Raw genomic sequence first — 21,136 nt, 5'->3', positions numbered from 1 at the left:
GAGACAGAGTGGGCTTCGGGGCTCTTTATTAAGTGGTGCTTCAGTCTCAGTCTCTGCCAGGCACTGGGAGTGGGGGTGGCACCCCCAGGCTGTCCCAGGTGTGGTGCCTCGAAGAGGCAGGAAGCCTGCTCTCCCCAGCACAGCCTAGGAAGCGAAGCTGGCTGGGGTGGGGCCCCGGAGCCAAGACCCCGCCCCACCCCAGCCGGGGCGCTGCCCTTACTCCCCCCCCCCACGCTCCCAGGCGCCTCCACTCCAAAAGCCCGCCCGCCCCCCCACTTGGCCACACCAGCTTCGGCCCCAGTGGGACACAGGCCCCCAACAGGCAGCGCCAAGGGGCCTCTCCTTCCCCTACCGGAGGATGCTGGCCGTGGACTGCACCCGCCTCCCCTCTCGCTGGCACCCCGTTGTCCCAGCACAGCAGTCAGGGGCACGAGCGCAGCTGCTGCGGGGCTGGAGGGCCCCCGGGACCCCCCCGGGGCATGCAGACTGCCCGCGGTGCCCTGGGAGCTGGGCGGCGGGCGTGTGCCCCGTGGCGGGTGGGCGCAAGCCCAGCTCAGGCTGCTATCAGCGCGGCCAGCCCCGGGCCCCTCTTTTTTAGAGTCTCCAAGGCTCCAGAGCTGCCCAGCCCCCATGGGTGAGAGGGTGAGTGGCCCTGAGGAGCAGGGTCTGCAGAGAAGCCCCCGAGACCTGGTGCCGCCACTCTCCCCCGGGCTGGAGGGCGCCCCCTCCTGGCCCCGACCTCCGCATGCTGGGTGAGGAAGGAGGGCCCCGCTGTCCCTCCCCCTCGGAGGTCCAGGAACCACTCCAAGGAAACGCAGACGCCACGCTGCCGCGTCCCTGCGGACAGCAGGGCTGACCGGGGCCCCCGGGCCTCCGCTGCCCCAAGCGCTCCCCTCGCTTCCCTCGCACTGTCTGGCAGCAGGGGACCAGCCCTCCCAGCCCCTCCGGGCCCCCCCCGCCCGCGTCAGCCAGGCCTCCTTCCTGTGTGCGTGCGTCTGCGTGAGGTGGGTGACGGCAGGCGGCAGCCCCGGCGGCCAGGGAGGGCACGAGAGGTCTGGAGTCAGCCCCACTGCAGGGCCCGGGGGCGGCGTCAGCCAATCTCCTTCCACTGCTTGTAGAAGTCCAGGACGTTCTGGACGTCCACGCTGGCGTGGGCAGCGGCCTGCAGGGCGGCCTGTGGGAAAGGGCCACGCAGGGAGGGAGACGCTGACCGTGGGGCGCGGCGGCGGGGGCTGGGGAGGCGCCTCCTCCCGTGCAGACCCGCCTGTCACCCGAGACCCACCTGCATTGGGCCCGAGAGCGCACTGGGGTCATCCAGTGGAAAGCCCGTGACGATGGTCACCATGCCGCTCGGGTCCTCCTCCCCAGCCCCCTGGGCCAGGGTCAGCTGTTTGCAGCTGTCCAGGATCTTATAGAGGGTCCTGGTGGGAGAGAGAACACGCAGCCTGGACACCAGGACTCCCAGGGCGCAGGGGCGGCTGGGGACGGGGTGGGGGGCAGAAGGGGCAGGCTGGCCCTGGACACGGTGCCACGGGGAGTGGGCACCGGCACGAGGACACGGAGCCCAAGCCCCTCGGGCCCGGGCTGGCCCTTACCAGGCATCGGGGTCCTGCCGCTTCAGCTTATGGCGCTCGAAGCTCTTCCCCACCTCTTTCTGGCAGCGAATGTACCTGCACGGGACGCGTGAGCATGAGCAGGGGTGGGAAGGAAGGGCGCCTCGCACAAAGCCGCGCGAAGCCTGCGGTTGCGGCCGGTTCTGGGAGAGCCTTGCCTCGCCCGGCTCGCTCTCCCTCCTCCAGGGAGGAGGGGGAGGGGAGAAGCAGAAGATGCTCTTCGAGTCAGGATTCTGAAGACGAGGCCCAAGTGAGCGGGCTCCATAAGCCCCCTGGCCGGGCGAGGGCAGGAGGGGGCGTGGACGCCGGCCCGCGGGAGGCCAGAGGAAGGGCCTGGGGGCTGAGCCCCTGCCCGTCTGCTCACTGCGGCTTTCCCTGGAGGCAGGAGCCCGCGGCCGGAGGAAGGCACCCCTACCCTGGCAACCCCAAAGGACGAAGTCCCACAGAGGCCCACAGCGTGGAGCTGGGGGTCCGCGCCCCTCCCCTGGCTGACGCTGCTTCCCGTTTTTCCCCAAGGCGAATGGACAGCAGGTGGGCTCCCTGCTCCTCCCATCACCTTGTTTTGGCCTGACACCTGGACTTCTGTCCCCGGCCTCCCTCCCCGGGCAGTGGGCAAACCATGAGAGGGGCTGCAGGTGTGTGAGGCCCCCCCAGCCCCCGCCGACGTGTCCCACGGTCAGCTTGGAGTCGGGCGCGGGCTCAGCGCAGGCCCCACGGGTCTGGGAGTCGGGCGCGGGCTCAACACAGGCCCCGTGGTCCGCACCCACCTGTTTCCTTTTTTGAACTCTGCTTCCAGGTACCGGATCCCATCCCGGGCCCCAGGGTGCTCCTTCTTCAGCAGGTCCAGGCCATCGATCACTGGTGGGAAAAGACCAGGCAGGTAAGCCAGCCCGCTGTCTTGTGGGGCTATGCACACACTGCAGGAGGGGGCTGGGCCCACGGGGTCCTCAAAGACCCTGCAGAATGCGACCTTTGGCAGCCACGAACCTGGCCCCTTCCTGAGCACTTTCCCCAGCCGGCTCGGGAGTCGAGGTTTAACAGGAGTCACTGTGCCCATTTCACAGGTGACATGACAGGTTCAGAGAAGTGTCAGGACTTGACCGAGGCCACCGTGTGTGAACTGGGCCCTGAATAAGGGTGTCTCGATACCAAGCTCACAGTCTCGCTTGGCCTCTCTCTGCCCCCCAGCTCCCCACTACGCTCACCTGTCCTTGGGATGATAACGATGAAGCGGCCACTGGTGGCCAGCTGGCGGATGACGGGGAGGTGGTGGCAGAGGGCTTGGGTGTCAGGGACGAGGTAGGGCGACATCGCCGACTGGGCCTGGGGCTGCTGCAGGCTCCCTTCTAGCTGAGAGACCTCGAGCTGGTGGGAGGCAGGGCGGGTGGGTGAGTGCTGCTCACGGGGCTCCTCCCGCTGCCAAAGGGACGGGGAGCCTCCCCCAGTGGCCTTGGAGAAGGGGACAGGACCAGAATTCAGGTGGAGAGAGGAGACACAGCGAGGCACCGAGACGGCACCAGGGCTCAGTGAAGGGGCTCGTGGGGGCCCCGGGAGGACAGGGACGAAGTGGTGGGGGGCTGGAGGGGCTTCAGGCGACACCAGGCCGAGGGGCACCCGGGCTGCGACGTCCCACCTGCAGTCGGAGCTGGGCCATGTCCCTCATCAGCCTGTTCCGCCGCGCTTCCTCCTGGGCCTGCGGGAGAACCATGGTGGGCTCAGGGTCGGGGCCAGGGCCGCGCAGGTGGGCCACGTTCACAGCAGCTGTCTGGGGTCCTGCCCCTCGGCACGCGCTCTCCCTCCCAGGAGACTCTGTCCACACGCCACTCGCCTTCCGTCATCACCCGGTGCCAGCTTCTGCCCCACACACCTGCTGCTCGGGAAGGGAGCCGCCAGGGCCGGCCCCGCTCTGGGCCCCAACAGGAATCAGCCCCCCGTCCTGGCCGGTGCACCCCTAACCTGCCCGGTCCTTCCGCACTGTCCACCCCACTGCACAGGCCCGGCCGCCGTGACCCTGTGAGGGCACGCTGCCTACGACCGAGACACCCGACACCGCCTGGCGTCTGTCACCGGGCCGACCACGAGTCCTCCGACGTCCTTCCTCTGTCTTCTGAATGAAGTGCAAATTACACGGTCTAACGGATGAGGTCGCGGGTGGGGACCGACCCTGAACGACACGAGGAGCCACTGAAGGCTCAGTGACAGCCAGAGGGGCGCTGTCACAGTGGTGCTTAACACGCGGTTCTGGGACCGCCTCACCGCAGCCACGCAGGGACTCCGCACGGAGCCCGGCTGCGGACGCGCCACGGAGCAGCCGCCCGGCACCCTTTGGGAACGTCAAGGACTGAGGGGCCGTCGCGGACTGGGGGCACCCAGCACACGTGACAGCCAGACGCCGTGTGGGGCCTGGAAGAGAAAACCTTAGTGGGGAACGAGTGAAGAGGGAACGAAGCCGGCAGCAGTCTGTGCCGACCCCACATCCCCAGCTTGATGGTTAAGGACAGCTGTGCCGGGCCCTCCGCCACCCCCTTCCCTGCAGAGTCGCGCACCATAGACGGTCCCTGCCCAAAGAGCCAGGGCCCCTCCAGGGAGCACTGGTGGGCCAAGGGGGAGGCTGACAAGCAGAGCCCAGGCGAAGCCGTTCCGCACAGGCAGACCACCGAGGAGCAGAGCGCGGCAGGCCCAGGAGCCTGCCTTCCAGGCGGGAATTGGAGCTGTGAAACCCCATGCTCCAGAGAGAGGCTGGGGGCACTGCGGTAAGCCCCCCAGAGGCCCAGCGCAGGTGAGTGGAGGTCCGCCTGGGCTGCTGCACGAGTCCGGCTCGGCCTCCAGTGGCCCAGCATCTCACGGATGCAGGCGACATGTCCCCAGGAAACCGGGTCCCGGCAGGAGAGGGTCCCGAAGCCAGGCAGACACTGGAGGCCCTGAGGGCAGGAGCGGTGGTCTCCAGCTCCACCTGCCTGCAGAGCTGAGCCTCGCACAGCTCAGGACAAGCACAAGAGCCTGGACAGTCACCGCTGACCCCTCGGGTTATTCTGATCACTCTGAGCGTCCTCGTCTACAAACATGAGGTGTCGGCACGCACTTCACGGGCTGCCGTGAGGGCAAACGAGATGTCCCACGCGAACCCTGCTCAGCACGCAACCAGCCCGATGAGGACAGGGGCACCGTGACGACAGCCACACTGCTGCTGCTGCGGGAGGGGCCCCCGCGGGCCCCGGGGCGCCCAGCACCACAGGAGAGGGGTGCGTGCCCCTGCCCAGGACAGGCCTCCATGACCCTCAGGCTACGGCAAAGGCCTATGGAACGCACCATCTCTGCAGCGTGGACCCTCCCCCGTTCCCCCCCAGGAGCAGCAATAAAGGCCTGAACACAAAAGGTCCAAACGAAAGGTCCCTGCTTCAAGGCAGCAGGGTGCTTTCTGGGGCCTGGCCTTCCCGGCCGAGTGCACGGCCTGCGGGAGGCGCTCAGGGCTGCAGACGCCTGGGCTGGCAGGGGCGGGCGTGGGGAGCGGGTGGCTGAGGGCGGAGAACCTGACGCCCCGAGCCAGCTGGGCCGCGCCCGCTGTGCCAGACAGCACCCTGAATGTCCCGGGGCCGCGCGGGGAGCCCCGAGCGCTGCCACCGGGCGCGAGCCGCGCGGACGCTGGGCCAGCGTGGCGGGCGAGACACGGCGCACGCTCGGTGAGCACCCGGGAGTCGCCCCACCGGGGGGGGGAAGAGGCGACCCGGCAACGGCGTCCTCTGCGGGGCGGGAGGCGCCCGCGCGTGCGGCATCACACGCCGGGCCCCGTGCGTTCCCCTCCACTCCCAGCCCTCGCCCCTCGAGCACGCACCCCACCACCACGTGCCAGGCGCCGGGCAAGCCGGCTCCCCCCCCCCCCCCGCCACACGCCCGGCAGACTGCTCCAGGTCAGCGGGAACACACGGCCCTCGACTCCGTCAGCGAGGGGCCGGGTCCGACGCCCAGCCGCCCCTCGGCCCGCGCGCCCCCTCTCGCCCCAGCCCCCCCCCGCGTGCCTGTGCCTCTCACCCCAGCGGGCCGGGCGGGGCGGCCGACTCACCATGCGGAACTGGGCCTGGGCCTGCTGCAGCAGGCCCTCCCGCTCCGCCTGCGCGGTGCTGACGAAGATGCCAACCTCCGGGCTGAACTGCAGGGCGCTGCCTTGCAGGCGGGCGACGAAGTGGCCGAAGCTGCGGATGCAGCAGATGCGCACGACCGCCTGTGAGGGGACACGCGTGTCGGCCGGCGGAGCAGCTGCCTCGCAGCCGGCGTCGGGGGCGGCCCGAGCCCCGGCTGCCAGCAGGGCGAGCGGACGTCTTGGACCAGGCCCGAGGGCACCAGGGTGGGGGTGATAACACCCACTTCCACTGCCCTCTGCGTCTCAGAGCCCCGTGTGTCACACGAGGGGCTGAGATCGGCCAGGGCGTCTAACTCGCTTTCTTGGTCAACAGGACCCTTTTCCCCGCCGGACACACGGGAGACCGAAGCTCAGTCGCTCTGGAGACAGCGATGGTGGGGGGGGGGGGGTCCGCCTGGGTGCCCTCCACTGCCCCCAGATGGCCCACGTGGTGACAGACAGCTCTAGGGTAAAGGTCACGGGACCGGATAGGCAGCGTGTTCCCTCCCAGATCTAATGCTGACTGAGGCCAGCTTGGCGGGGGGTGGGGGAGGGACAGACGCAGGTCCCCAAGCCTAAGGACCTTGTGCCCTGTCCTCTACAGAGAGCAGGCCAGGGGAGGCGGCCTGCCCACCCACAGCAGCTCTGTGCGAGGACACCCTGCCCCGCAGGGAAGGCTCAGGTGGCTTGCCACGGGAAGGGCTCAGCAAGGCCCCAGGGACAGCCGCGGCCCCAGACGCTGCTCGGCCACCGCGCCTGACGCCCTCACCTCCTCCACGGGGCTGAGCAGGGGCCGGTCCGCATCAAAGTGGACGTGCCGGTGGGCGGGCCGCAGTGGGGGCAGGCTCCGCAGGGCCATGTCCTCGGGGAGCGGCAGGCTGGAGGGGGCCTCGGGCAGGTCGCAGCCTTCCAGAAGATCCTGTACCTCGGGACACAGGGCCAGGCCTGGGGAAAGAGGACCCATGAGGCCGCCTGCCCTGCTGCTGATGAAACATCCCCCTGGGATGGTGGGGAGACGGAGGGAAGAAAGGGACACGTGGGGGCCACGGGCGGGGCCGGGACAGCTGGGGCCGCGCGGCTCCGACTGCAGGGCAGCCGGCTGTTCGGGCTGGGAGGAGGGCCCCGGAGGGAGGGAGGGAGGAACGAGGAGCCCTCGAGTGAGGCCCGTGCAAGAGACGGGGGTGGGGGGCCCATCTGGAAGTGGCAGGAGGGATCAAGCCAGACCGATGGGCCCCAGAGGTCCAGGCTGACTCTCAGGGACCCGGGCGCCTGGACGGCCCCAGCGACTGAGGCTGGCTTGCAGGACCCCGTGGCTCTGCTCCCGCCCACTCCGCTGCCTCCCCGGGGAGCACACTCCCAGCCGACCAGGCCGCCTGCTCACGGTGGGGCGGTGCTGGCAGCCCCGTGATTCTGCGGTGCCTCCCACTGCCCTCTTGACCCCGAGGGCGAGGGCAAGGGCGAGGGCAGGCGGTCCGGAGAGGGAAGGGCTCTGTGGGGCGCGGCGGGGGGGTGGGGGGGTGCTCACCAGACTCGTGGAGCTCACCAGCGGCTGGCAGCAGGTTCAGCAGCACGGACAGGCGGTTCCACAGGCTTTGCGAGCTCTGGGGACAGAGGCAGAGGGGCCTCAGCGAAGGTGGCAGGGGAACTGTGGTCACCAGCTGGAAGCGTCTGCTGGAAAGCGGCCAGCGGCCAGCGGGGCTGGCGGAGGACTTGGAAGTAGGAAGCTGGCCCGTGAGGGATGAAGGTGGCCACGGGGCCCTGCTGCCCTTCGCCAGCAGCTGGAGATGTCCCGGACAGAGAAGGCGGAGAGAGGAGCTGGGCGGCTGGGGGCGGCTTCCTCCCCTTCAGCACGAACCCTGTCGGACACCCTCAGGGACGCGCCCACACCCCCACCAGGGTGCTCCTCCCTCGGTGACTGACTGTGACTGACTAGGCCGTCATCCAACAAAAACACACAGCCGAGGGTGTGCCTGACCCTGAGCCGCTCTTGATGAGCTAGCCCCTGCAGGGACGAGGGAGACCTGCAGGGACAGGGGGCCTCCCCGCAGGGCAGGTGTGCTACCTGGAACAACGCGGGACAGAAACCTCAGGGCGCCACAGGCTCAAGACGGAAACCAAGGCCAAGGAGAAGGAGCCTGCCTTCACTCCAGCCAGCCCCACACCTCCCGCTCGGGCTGCAGGACCAAGCTGCACCCCAACCTGTCCCCTAGCCCGGGCTCCTTCACACCCTGCCTGGAAACCCCGCCAGCCCCAGACCCGTCTCTTCCGTCAGTACCCAGCGCGGCCCCTTCCCGAGATGCTGACGCACACTCGCACCACGGCCACTCCCGGCGGAGGCTTCGCCTGGCCCTGGGCCGCGACCAGAACACGTAGCCCCCTCACTCCCTACCCGCGCAGCGGGTGGCCCGGGCCACAGGCTCTCCCAGGACCGAGGTCGTGCCCAGCCCTCCCCTGCAGGAAGCCCAGAAGCCCCGCGAGTAGGTGCCGTGCCGACCCCTGCCCCAGCCTGGCTGACGCCCCGGGACCCGAGGGCGGGCGGTGGGCTGCGACACCTGTGCGCACACGACGATGAGGTCGGGGTTGGTCCGCAGCCAGTCCAGGAAGACCTTCACGGCGGGGAGCAGGCCTTCGGCCATCAGGACCTGCAGCTTCTCCTGGATGCTGTGCTCATTCGGACAGGAGCGTCCGCTGGACTCGCTCCCCTCCGACTCAGAGCCGTCCTCGGAGGCTGGGGATGGGGCACAGAGCTGGGTGAGCCAGCGGCAAGTGGCAACAGCCTTTAGCTCGCTAGGCGGGCGACCCCCACACACCTGGGCTCCCCTAAGAGTCCTCACGGGAGGACGGAGGGATCACTGTCCCCTGCCAACGTGCCCAGGCTCACCACCTCCCAAACAGCTGCTTTTAAGCCAGAGCCTGGTGCCACTTTAAACATGACTCTTTCAGGCTCAGGCTGATTTAGGAGGCTGATCTACAGCTGTCCTCAACCAACACTTGAGAAGTGCCTACTGCGTGCTAGACGAGGGCGGGGGAGGCAGGGGCCCGAAGCACCGCCTCCAGCTCCCGGCCCGACTTCGCACGTCGCGACGCGGAGCGGCCGGCCCCAGGGCAGCGCCAGCCTCCTCGGGGCTTCGCGCATCCGTCTCCTCCGTGTCCCCACAGGCGGGCAGCGTGCTCGGCACCGAGGACGAAACGGGGCCGCCCTGCCCTCGGGAGGCAGACCGCTGCAGGGCAAGGGCTGCAGCTGCAGAGGCCACAGGAGCCCACGGAGAGGACGCCTCCTCCCCTGACAGGCCCTAGACCCAGTCACTTTAAGAAAAAAATCTACAGGGGAAGAAGCAAGAACTAACCAAGCGACGTGCTCGGGACACGAGAGAAGGTGTGCTCCAGACCTGCGGGAGCGGCACGCGCCGCGGCCCGGGGAGGGCACCAGGACCCGGGAGCTGTCCAGCACCAGCCTGCCGCAAAAGGCAGGCAAGACAGGGCCCGGAGCCTGGCGAGAGGTGGCTCAGCCGACACTCGCCACCGCCACCGGCCACTCCCGGTGCCGGCGAGACCCTCAGGCCTCACTCTGAGCACTGCCCCGCCGAGTGCTGGCTATCCCGGCTTCCGGGAGCCCTGGTGGGGCCTGGGATAGCATGGGGGTTGGGGTGGCACAGCCGCACCTGTGTGGGGAGGAAAGCCCCAAACCCACGGGGCGGGGTGGAGGGGAGCCAAATGAAACCCTGAGACAGGCTGGGAGCTGGGAGTGGGGGTGGACGAACTGGCAGAGAGCGGGAGCCAGAGCTGTGCTCAGGTACCTGGGTCCGAGGGCCTGTCCACGTCCCCATTGACGCAGGGCCTGCAGCTGGCCAGGGCGTGAGGCTCGGCGGCGGGCTGGGGCAGCAGGTTGCTGAAGGTGGGGGCCAGTCGGAAGCAGCGCTTGGTCTGGAACATCTGGGTGGACATGGCCTGCAGGTTGCTCGCAATGCTGGCCTCGCTGGGGCCCAGGGGGCCATTGAGGGACTCGGGAGCCTCCGACCTGGCCCGAGGGGGCTCTGGGGCTGGGGACCGTGTCCCCTCCTCATCCTCCATGTCCTCCAGGTCTGACCGGGACTCCTGGCTGTTCATTTCCGAGTCCGTCTCGGCGTCAAAGGCTGTGCCCCCACCGTCGAGGCTCTTGTCGGAGCCGCTCTCCGAGCCCTCGCTGGCCCGGGCCGAGTTGTGGCTCGAGTCTGACTCAAAGCCTTCGCTCAGGTCACTGTCGTCCTCAGCTTTGGGCAGGTGGCGGCGCCGCCGGAGGCAGGAGAGGCGGGACAACCTGCGGCTCTTCCTGGCCTCACTGGCTGGCTGTGCGGCGGGCGGGGGCTCGGGCCCCGGGCCCTCCTCCTTCTCCAAGGGCTCCTTGGACTCGGGTTCGTCTGCGGAGAGAGGACAGTCAGGTGGGGCCTAGAGCCAAGCCGGGAGCCAGGAGCGGGGAGACGCCCTGGACGCCACCCCCCCGGACCCCCCCGCCCGCACCGGTGCTGTCGCTCTGCAGGGCGGGGACCGGGTTCTCGCCCTCCTCCAGCTCGGCCTGCAGCCGTATGTTGACGTGGTTGACGAGGTGGGAGAAGAGAGCCAGGGTGAAGGCGATGGCGGCGCTGCACTGCTTGGACCCTGCGGCGGAGAGGGCCCAGCGTCAGGGGCCCGGGGCCCTGGCCACTCCCGCCCGCCTCACCCGTTCCCGACCCTTCCGAGGGTCCGACCACCTCTCAGCTGCTCCTGAGGCACAGACGTCCCTCGCCTCTGCACTGTCACCCTCCGATCTAGACGCGCCAGCTCCCGGGGCCCTCCTCACGCGGCGTGTGCTCGTCATGTGCCACCCACCCCGGCTGCGATGCCTACACAGGGGCCCCCCCGAGACCCCAGGACCCTCACCCCAGCCCTGCCTGTGTCCTCCCTGCTCGACCCTGCTCCGCGTTCACCTCTGCCAGGAAGGTTTGCACACCTGACCCTGTCCGCCTGGGTCCTGGCCACGGCGGTGTGCTCGTGGGAGGGGACGCGCGGCTGCCTTCGTCCACTCCCAGGAGCTCCTGACCGGCATCCCCGACCCTTCCCCAGCCCAGCAGGGGCAGCTTGCGGAAGGGGGTTTACAAAGCAGCCGCTGTGGGAAAGGGCGGCGAGGGTCCCGGAAGCCGGCGGGCAGGGGAGGGACCCGGGGGAGGCACCTGCTCTCTGCAGGCTGTGCACGCCCATGAGGCAGATGACCACCATCTGGAAGATGAGCAGGTCCGGGAGGAAGGCGCAGCCGCTCTCGCTCTCCTCCCCATCCTCACTGGCCAGGCTCAGGTTGGGGGACGAGGGCAGGTAGAAGAGACAGAGGTTGAAGTCCTCCAGGACCGACTGGCAGAGCGACGTCAGCTCTGCGTCCACAGAGCTGCAGGAGGGCAGGAGTGCAAGGGAGGTCAGCGACGGGGGCCGGGGCAGGCGGGGAGCCCCACGGGGGATGGGAGGGTGGCAGGGGCCAGCGCCAGCGGGATTTTGCTCAGTGGCTCCTTCACCATCCGGCCAGAGCCCACTCTTTGCCAGAGGGAGAGCTGCCGGGAGAACAAGCCCCGAACCCGTGCGCGAAACCGCGAGGGAGGCTGAGCTGGCGGGGGACCCCAGGAGGCCGCGGCCAGCGCCCCCACGGCTCACAGGGCATAGGCACCCCGCGCGGCCCCTCACCTGCTCTTGGGCTGCAGCAGGCTCTGCAGGTACATGAAGTTCACCAGCAGCCTCTTAATGTCTTTGCATCTGGAACAGGAGGGGCGCAGGGGGCGGCGGTGAGCGGCCGGCGCCCTGCCCGCTGCGCCAACTGCGCGGAGAGCCCCCCACCCCGGCCCTCACCGCTTGCGGCTGGGAGACAGCCTCCGCGTCTCGCACTTCTTCAGCTGGTGGTGCATCCTGGCTGCCTTGTCGTACAGCCGCTTGAGGTTCCCATAGGCCCCCTCAAAGGACACTTCCGACTGGATGCTGAGGGAGACGGAGGCCGCTGAGCCTTGGCAGGGCCGGGCGGGGGTGCTGCCACCCTGCCAGGGCTCCCGGGGGCAACGCTGCTGGCAGGGGCGCTGGGCCAGCCCCCCCGCCAGGCACGCTCCCCCGGCCACACGCACACGCCTTCCAGACGCATCAGGTAGGGGCAAGGCCCACATCTCCGCCACGCGTGGGAACGAGATACGGACCCCGCTCCGTGCCAGACGCCTTAGTCGCTACCCCCGAAATGCACCGTCTGTGATCTTTAAAGTGTCGACCAGTCACTAGGGAGCATTCAGCAAGCGCCTACTCTGGGCAAGGACGTGCGCATTCACAATTTCAGCTGGTCCTCATGACGTTCAAACTCAGACAGACACTGCGCACCCGCTACGTGTCAGGCACCGCACCCGCCACTGCCCATGTGCATAGATGGGGAAACGGAGCCACAGAGCACGGTGGCAAGGTCACGAGCTAACACGTGGCAGAGCCGAGCCTCTACCCCAAGTCCGCCTCGTGGAGCCTGTGGCCCTGGCTGCACCTCCACGTCCTCGTCATTAGAGGCACCGTGGTCACACGGTGAGGCCCTGAAAGAATTCACGTCTGCGGTGAATTCCTCAGCCATCCCTTCCACTGACAGTGGGCGCTACGTCTCCCTGGACCCTGAGACCTCGGGAGGGGTGCTGGGGGCTACACGCTCCTCTGACGGAACACCGGCGGTGCCCCCAGGTCTTTGGGGCGGGCAGATTCTGCCTCTAGTATGTCATTCATCGTTGAGTCTCGAGCCGCCATGCCAGAAGCTGGTCTCCCCTGAGGAGGGGCCCTGTGGAGATGCCCGAGTTGACAGGGACAGGGTCCAGCGGAGCCAACGCTGCAGACGCACCAGCCTCCGGGGCGGCCGAGCACCAATGACTGAGGTAGACGGTGCACCAGGAGCGGCCCAGCTGGGCCCCCAGCGCCAAGCCCCACGAGACGGGACTGTATTGGCACTGAGGTGGGGCTTAGGGGCACCCCCAGACCTGGATGTGCGTGGCGCTCCGAAGCGACCCGCCCTAAACCACGGCTGGGAGTGTGATGAGGGGCTCCCCAGAAGGGATGTGAGGAAAGGTAAAGACCTTCCGAGGTGGCCACGGCCGCGGAGGAGGCCCGTCTGCACTGAGAGGCGGAGGGGCCGCGCGAGAACAGAGACCCTGGAGACGAGAACGGGCTCCCCTGCCCAGGCGGCCCCAGGTCATGGCGCATGGCGCTCCAAGGCAGGACCCGGCGTGTCCCTAGACCATAAGCGCCTGACCTTCTGCTGTGAGGCCCGAGCCGCCACACGGCCTCTCCTGAGAAGTGCCTGGCCCTGGGCCCTCAGGTGGCACCTGCAAGGGTCCCACCTCCCCGGCAGCCCCCCCCACTGTCACGTCATCGGCGGCACGGTGGTTCACCAAGCCTCGCGTGCACCTGGTGACAGTGACTCAGAGACCTAACGCTGGTCAGCTTCGGGCGTCTGATCCTAAGAGCCGAGCGGCAGATCGGGGAGGCTGCGAGCCGCCCTGCTGTCAAGCCGGCCCCCAGCCCGCCGCCGCCGTCGCCTCAGGACGCCGGAGCTCTGCCCCCAGCCCGCCGCCGCCGTCGCCTCGGGACGCCGGAGCCCTGCAGCTCCGAGGCCCCTGTCGAGGCTCCCTCGGCGACGTCCCACCAGCCCCGTCAAACGCATCCCCTTCCTCCGACACGGCGCCCTGTGCTTCGCGTGAGACGTTGGAGGCCATCTTGGCTGCCCCCGCGCCCAAACATCCAGGGGGCTGTGTGAAGACCAGCGGGAGGGCGCCCGGCGAGGGGCGGTGAGGGGCTCACCAGCGCAGGTAGCAGTACATGGCCTCCACGCTGTAGTACTTGCTGCCCGCCAGGGTGCCCAGCTGGTTGAATGGCATTCCTGGGGAGAGAGATGTCGCTCAGCCTGGAGCCGCCACGCCCACCCAAAGCCCGGCATCGAAGGACTCGTGGGGAGGAGAGCTGGGTCTGCTGGTGACACCGCTGCCCCAGGGGACCCCTGGCAGACTGTCTCCGATCGGCCCGCTCCGCCCGGCCTGCCTCTGAGGGGGCCGGGCCTTCAGTGGCGGCAGGTCTGACCAGGCTGACAGAGCCGCACGGCCCCTCCACCCGGCCCGGCTTCCCGGTGCCGAGTCCCACGCGGTCCCCGCCTCTCCCTCTTGGCTCTGTGCCTGCCGGGGCCAGACGAAGTACCATCTCCTCTCTACACAGACCTCCTCCTGGCTGTCCCCTCCTTCTCAGGAGCCCTTCCCACCTCCTGAGTGTGCGTGACGGGCACCGAGGCCACAGGTGGCGCACGAGCAGACTGAGTGTGCGGAGGACCTGGCCAAAGCGAGAGTGGCCCGCCGGCCACGTCGCCACTGTCCCCCACTTGGAAAATGCCGCCGGGCTGGGGGGGCCTGCGTGGGGCCACTCACCAATCTGGGGGGCCACCGACAGGGCCTGGTAGTAGAACCTCTCTGCGAGCAGCTCGGTGTCCACGCCGGCCAGCTCGTTCTGGTACCGCGCTGCAGGGCAGGAGACAGAGGGAGAACCGCCCTGACTTCCCGTGTGAGGAAGACCGCCCTCCGCCGGGTCCCCTGGAGCTGTCACCAAAGCCCGGGCGGAGGACGCCGATCTAGAGGCGAGCCGCTGGGGCCTCTGGGAGTCTTAAAACTGCGTGACTGCAGGTAAACTGCCCAACACTCTCCTCCTTGAGTCTAAGTCCAACGTGTACAAGACGCTCGGCATCTACAAAAGGAGCAGGCTCTTCCTGACGACCCCTCGGCGGGGCGCGCGCAAGCTCCTTGGGGACGCTCTGACGCCTACTTCAGATGCAGCTGCTCGTTCCTGCCACATCACTAACGACACTGGTCAGCCTCACGGCAAACAGCTGCCTCCGAGGGTCCAGGGGTGTGCGGGGCGGGGGGGGGGCAGGACGAGACGCGCTTCGGGGCAGGAAGAGACAACGCGCCCAACAGCCACGCAGCAGCAGCCACTGAGGACCCTTTGTCTATGGGGACTGGGGCCTGGGGGGCCACAGAGTCAGTACTTTCCCATTCTGAGAACCATCTGTCAAGCCAGTAAGTTCGCCCTGGGCCTGACTTCAATCCCTCCAGGAGGAGCAGAGAGAAAAGCAAATCCCCAAGAAGGAGAAGTTAAAATCTCCCTCAGCCACTGCTGAGAGCTCGAACACGCCTCCCTCCCTGCGCCTACTGGCCCTCTCCAGCTTGCAAAGAGACGGGCAGGGAAGGGGCAGCGTCAGCAGACAGGAAGAAGCGCTCGGAGGCCCAGCGATGCCCAGCTCTGCAAACGCGGATGCAGTAGCACCAAGCTCGGAGCAGCTGGAGCCTGTCCCGAGCCCAAATCAGAGGACATGCAGGTTTGGATTCTTACACAAATCCCCCAGGTACACCAGACATCGGTGGCACGCCATCTGGGCCCAGTCCGTCTCCTTCCCCGAGGCGGACACTGGCTTCTTGCATCCTGAGAGAGGAAGGGAGAGACTCGTGAGCCCACGCCTCGTCTCACACCCACGGCAACACCCTTCCCAGGTGGACAGAGGAACTGAGAGTCCAGGTTCTTGGAGCACTGTCTGTGCGACAGAGAGGACTCGCAGCAAGGGGCTGGTCAAGAGGGGCTGGGCTCCTCAGCTGGGACAGCTCCCCGTGGGGAAGGTCAAGGGAAGGGTGTCCCAAGAAGGCTCCTAGAAAGGAGGTGGGGCTCCAGGGTCAGGACAGTCGCAGGGCCCGGTGGGGCCTGGGGAAAGGGGACCTGCCCAGGAGAGCAGGGCGTGGACGAGGCCAGGGCCACACTCAGCCTCCACCCCAGGGAGGCAGGTGGCCAGGGGCAGTGTCTGGGTGCCGGGTGTGAGCCCTAGCATCTCCTGAGGTCAACATTGCTGGCTTGAGCACCCGTGAGGCTGCCCCCTCAGTCGCCCCACCGTACAGTGAGTTCACCCGCCACCTGGCGGGCGCAAAGGAGCACGCCTGGCTCCAGAGACCAGCGTCCCGCCACTGGGCCCTGCGGCTGCTCTCTGCTACGCCCCCGCCCGCGGGAAGCCCTCCGTAAGTTTCCTATGCGACTTCTCGCAGCTGGTCGAGTGGAAAACACACCCGTGGGGAGAAGAGCTGCAGGGTCTGGGGCCTGACCGGAAGGTCCCTAACCGCTCCAGGGCACTGGCCCCCAGCATCCGGCATGAAGGCCATGGACCTGTCTGGGGCACACGTGGCTTGTTTAAACACTCCCGAAAGCACCGCACGGGCCATGAGCTCCATGTGACCCAGAACACCCACGGGCCGGTGAGGGGCACGAGAGCAGGGCGACGGGAGAGGGCGGGCGACCTGAAGGGCGGCCGCCAGCCAGACACGGAGGGAAGGCACTGGCGCCAGTACGTGCCCTGGCCGGAGAGACCGCGCCACGCGGAAGGAGCCTGCGCAGCCTGCAGCGCCGAAGGTGCCAACCCGTCCCCGGACGCCGCGGAGCACGCCGCGGTCAAAGGGACGGTGCAGCGGACACGCACGCTGGCCCTGGCCGAGATCATGCCACGGCCCGGCCCCAACCCCAGGCCAGAGGCCCTGCCCTTCAGGTCTTCGCCCTAGTTCGCGTGCCCATCTTCCCACATCCAAACTTCACCAACACCTGCGAGTCGTGCTGGAAGGTTCTGCGCCTGGCTGGGCCACAAGCTCCACGAGCCCCGAGGGCCGCACAGCGCACTGACCTATGAGGGGATCGGTGACATGGGTCCAGTCGATGCAGCACTGCAGCTCCAGCTGGTAGTGGGACTGGATGTAGAGCAGCAGGTGCTGATAGAAGCCGATGCCTGCGACCAGGTGTGTCCTGTAGGCGCATTCCAAAGTGCTCCGGCTGTGGATGTGCTGGGGGGCAGGGGGCGGGGCTGAGCTCCAGCCCAGGGCGCCGCCCCGCCTTCTCATCCCAGGAGGACAGAAACACGTCCCTTCTCGGCTCTGGTGCTTACCTACGTCCCCTCTCACTTAGGAACCACCTACGCACCCCACAGCACCCCCGCCCAGGACCACGCGCCCCTCCCTCCGCACCATCTCCCCCTCGGCCCCCCTTCCTCCGCCCAGCTGTCTCCTCCCCCCGGATGAACTGCGCGCCAGGACCCGGGGCCTCCCCGTGCCTTTCTGTTCGTCTTGATGAGCTGGATGACTTCGTAGTACACCTTCCTCCACAGCAGCTCCTCGGCCTTCCTCCCGTAGTCCACCGGGTGCAGGAACATGAGCTTGACGCACAGCTCGCGCAGCCTGCAGGCGGTGCGGCGTGAGGGGGGGCCCTGCCTCGAGGGGCGCACGCGGCCCCAGGGCAAAGCAGCCTCTGCCGCCACCCTGCCGACAAACCTCCAGGCCTCCCAGGACACGTCCAGGGTCAGTCAGTGTGACCCAGGACGGCGGCCGGCCTGGAAGGCCGCCGGAGCCGCAGGAGACAGACAGGACCAGTACGAATGTAACAATCTGCGTGTTCTCGCCCTGCACCCTTCTCTCCTTTCCTCTCCGCCTTTTTATTTTCTTCTTTTGCAACTCCCTGACTCAGATGCCACTCTCAGGACACCAGGCTACCAGATGCAGAAGCCGCAGGCGGCGTGAGGACCCCCATCCTGGCCCCCGGGAAGGTGGGACCTCAGAGCCCATCGCTGTACAGGAGGCCAGGGGAGAGAGGACAGGTGTCTGCCGGTGACGGGCCAGGCGGAGGGTCTGCGGCCTGTGCCCAGCTTACTTGTTGCGCAGGCTGACGTTCTCCGGCTTGAACACTTCTTGATACGCGGCTTTGTTGCTCAGGATGAGGTCGAGTCGGTGCACGGCCTCCACCACGGCCCTGCAGGGGGACACGGGGAGCGGCCCGAGCCGCAGGCTCAGTCTGCCAGGACGCTGGACACCGGCCCCGAGGAGCAGCCAAGGAGTGCGGGCAGGAATACGGGGGCGCTGCAGGCTGCTCTGTATGGACTGAGGAGGGCTGCCTGCACCCAGACACAGCAGCCTCCCAGGGGCGTCCGGCAATGATGGAGACACTTCCGATTGTCACGACCGGGGCATGGGGGTGCGGGAGGACTTGCTACTGGCATTTAGACACCCCACAATACACAGGACAGCGTGCCACAATAACTACCCCGCCCAACGTGTCCCTGTGCCGAGGAGCAGGAGCCCTGTGACGCGGGCTCTGGTGCCAGGCAGAGAGTCTTGGGGCTGAGCCCTGGCTGTGCCCTCCTGGCTCTGTCGCTCTGGGCTGATCACCTGCCAGCCTCTCTCAGCGGCAGCCACCACACCCACAAAAACGGGGAAGAGCACAGCAGCCACCTCAGAAGGCCGCTGCAACAATCAAATAAAACACTGAACACGCCGCATCGGCACGTGGGGGGCGCTCGCCACATCAGGGTGCGGCGGATGCATCGCTGTTGTGGGAGGGCTTATCATCGCGGCCCTGAAGGAGCCGGGCAGTGTGTCTCAGCCTTTGGCGATGGCATGCCTGGTGTCACATTCTGCTCTGGAATAGGGGGTAAGGGAAAGTGGGGGGGGGGGGGTCCTGAGCAGGTGCATCACGAGGTCTCCTGGATCCTGCTGAAGGAACTGTTTGTCGAGTGCATAGTGTGGGCCCTGGAACCAGACTGCACAGGTTCAAATCCCGGTGACTGCTAGCAGCTGAGTGGTCCTGGGCAGAACACCTGCCTGCCCACGTCTCGGTTCTTCCATCACCGACTGTGAGGAGGACATTAGCTAACACGAAAAGCATTCGCGACAGTGCTCGCACACAGTAAGTGCTCAGTAAGTGGGACTCTCCGTCCTTCCTGTTATAAGGCAAAGGAAGAAACTCCAGACACTAAGAGAAAGGCCAAGGAAGCTCTTTGGGTGGCTAAGAAGTGCCAGACGAAGCTGTCATCTCCGGAAGGGTAATATCCAGAGGATGACAGACAGCAGCTTTGTGAACAGGAGAATCAGGCATAGGTCTGGACACAAAAGCCACCAAAACCAGGGAGTGATGATTCTCGAAACCATCCGAGTGTTTCAGAAGACTGACACACATGCCCCTGGGCTGGGGAAAGTGGGCCACAACAGGTGAGTGCCCTACTGTGGCCCAGGGAGCACATCGCTAAAAGCTGCCCGTACGGGGCAAAGCGCCCACCAGGCCCGGCTGGGCAGTGGGATGGCAGGTGATCAGGCCTTCTCACAGGCAGTCTCGAGAGCTTGGCACTGCTCCCAACCCCCAGGCTGCCTAAAGATGGGAGCCAGCCCTTTTGGCCAGCCTGGTCCCCAGGGTGGGGTTTTTAACTCCAGGGCCATGGGTGGATGCAGGAGGTGTGTGTGTTTACTGTCAGGCTCATGACTCTCAACCCAAAAACGTTAACAGCTACTACTCCAAGAAGTTCGAACTGCAAATTCTGAAACCTGAGAGGACGCGGCATTTTCTTCTCCATTCCCCATCAGACCGTGAGCTCCTCCATTAAATTGTAATTTCCCTCAGAACCCAAACCACAAAACTGTGTCTCATTCACTGTTGGAACCCCAGGCCTAGTACAGTGTTAACGAAAAAATGTGTTTTTAAACACTAGTTCACCGGCCTAGTTAATTGGTGCTTGTGTCCCTTTCGGCATCCCTTCTCCAGCTGCTTTTTCCTCTGAGGGGCTTAAACATTTCAGAATTTCATTTCTGTAAAAAGACAATGGGAAAGTCCCAAATTCACTGAAGCTAAGAGTGACAGTTTCATCATCTAACACCACGTTTATCTTGGGCAGAGAAATCAGACCACCCTCCCCCAATTCCTTCTACCAATCACTACTGCTATAATAATAAAAACGGACTTTCTGCCTCAAATTTCCACCCTGCTCCAAGCCAGCAACACACCATTACCAGGCAGAGATACCCACGTGCACACTGGTAAGCCACACACGCAAACGCGTCAGGTTAAATCAGTCAGTCCTGTGAAGGTAGTGGCTTGAGACAGAACTCAATTTGAGGATGACTAAAGGAGTCATCACCAAAAGCAGAGCCATCTCCAAAGGCTGGGGACAAGTCAGGAATCTTGCTGACACACTGCCCGCGCTGACAGGCAGCTCTGACAATCGGGAGCATGACGAGGCACATGCGCCACCCCCAGCCAACTCCTCACTCTCCCAGAGCCCAGAGGCTGCCGGGCTGGATCACTTTTCTATTTATGGAGTAGCCTACATTTCCCAACGTCTTCTGAAGCCAGAGCAAGCAGATGCCTACTCAAAGGAAGAGAAGACAGGACACCCCTGGCTCTCACTGTCAAGATGGGGCCCAGGGCTGGAGGGCAGCCTTCTCCTGCAAACGCGCCTGCTCCACCGAGCCTGAGCCAAGCGAAACGCGCCAGCCCTGCTCCCTTCTGGAAAGCAGAAAGCTCAACTTGGCCTCTGCGCTCCATTCTACTTCGATCCAGTTCTAGAGCCCGTGTGCCAGCTGCTCCCCAAGAAGAGCCTCTGACCCAGGGTGGGCGAGCCCCCACCGGCCTGCTCCCCAGGGCGCAGGGCTCAAGATGCTGCGAGCGCCCGAACCCTGCAGGTCAGGAACCCAGACTGGAAGCTGCCTGGCCACAGCCTACGGTAGTGAGGCTGTGAGGGAGGTGGGCGCCAGGAGTCCCCAGGTGCCAGGAACCGGCTGCCTGACTTAGGGACACTCGCGGCCCTTCCAGTCCAGCACACAGCCTTCTCGCCCTTCTTTTCATTCAGATTTCCCCAAAATTAGAGTCCTAAGGGACTTCAGTGAGCATCCAACCGGAATCTCTCCGTGTAAGGATGAGGAAGCTCAGGCCCAAGGTCACACAGGGAAAGGTGGCTCTCCGGTTTCGGCTCAGGGCTCTTCCCTGAGTCCCGCAGGGCTCTAAGCACTATTCCCTTCCGGTTCCTCCGCATCTCTGACCCCAACCCCCGCGGCCCTCGATTCCCACCTCTTCAACCCAGATCCGCAAAAGCTCGGCGCCCGGCCGAGCTCTGCGCGGAGGGGACCCCCCCACGTGCGCCCCTCCAAACCCCCCAGCCGCGACCCCTGCCGGCGGCTCCGTCCCGGGCTGCGGGACCCCGCCCCCGCGCGCGGCCAGACTGCACCCTCCTCCCGCGCCCGCGCCCCAGCCCGGTGCCCGGGCCCCGCCCGCCCGAGGCCCCGCCCCTCGCCGTCCCCCCACTTCCCTCCGCGGCGCACTCACGCCCCGGCCCCTCTCACCGGTACAGCCGCTTAGTGTGGAGGACCTTTGCTTCCGGCTCGCTGCTGTCCCCTGCGGCGGGGCCTTGGCTCATGGTGCCCAGGTCCGGGGGCAGCTCCCGGTCACAGGCCCCCGCCACCCACCGCTACCGCCAGCACCGCCGTCTCCGGCCGCAGCCGCAGCAGCCACCGCCGCCGGCCCTGCTCGGCCGCCATCGCTGTGAGGCGGCTGCCCGCGACAGCTCCTCCTC

General features: G+C 66.9%; 1 protein-coding gene across 2 annotated transcripts; it reads right to left on the bottom strand.

The window, feature by feature from the left end:
• Window positions 1-9: 9 nt before the first annotated feature.
• On the bottom strand, window positions 10-21,123 carry SMG5 (SMG5 nonsense mediated mRNA decay factor). Of its 2 annotated transcripts, none has more exons than XM_016166236.2 (22): window positions 20,907-21,123; window positions 17,452-17,550; window positions 16,859-16,982; window positions 16,436-16,592; window positions 15,112-15,201; window positions 14,154-14,243; window positions 13,540-13,618; window positions 11,578-11,703; window positions 11,416-11,484; window positions 10,917-11,125; window positions 10,228-10,365; window positions 9,528-10,127; window positions 8,283-8,458; window positions 7,256-7,331; window positions 6,500-6,675; window positions 5,674-5,832; window positions 3,247-3,306; window positions 2,819-2,978; window positions 2,381-2,471; window positions 1,596-1,670; window positions 1,283-1,421; window positions 10-1,174 (listed from the first exon to the last, which is right to left on the bottom strand). In XM_016166236.2, exons 1-22 carry the CDS (start codon window positions 20,978-20,980, stop codon window positions 1,091-1,093), a joined length of 3,051 nt encoding a protein of 1,016 aa, XP_016021722.1. In that variant the 5' UTR covers window positions 20,981-21,123; the 3' UTR covers window positions 10-1,090. The 2 variants fall into 2 exon arrangements, with proteins under 2 accessions (XP_016021722.1, XP_016021723.1); XM_016166237.2 differs by having other exon boundaries at window positions 7,274-7,331.
• Window positions 21,124-21,136: the final 13 nt, after the last annotated feature.

Source organism: Rousettus aegyptiacus, unplaced genomic scaffold, assembly GCF_014176215.1.
Source record: "Rousettus aegyptiacus isolate mRouAeg1 unplaced genomic scaffold, mRouAeg1.p scaffold_m13_p_17, whole genome shotgun sequence".
Classification (NCBI taxonomy): Eukaryota; Metazoa; Chordata; class Mammalia; order Chiroptera; family Pteropodidae; genus Rousettus; species Rousettus aegyptiacus.
The sequence above is the reverse complement of the archived record's forward strand: the minus strand, read 5'-3'. Positions and strand labels throughout refer to the sequence as shown.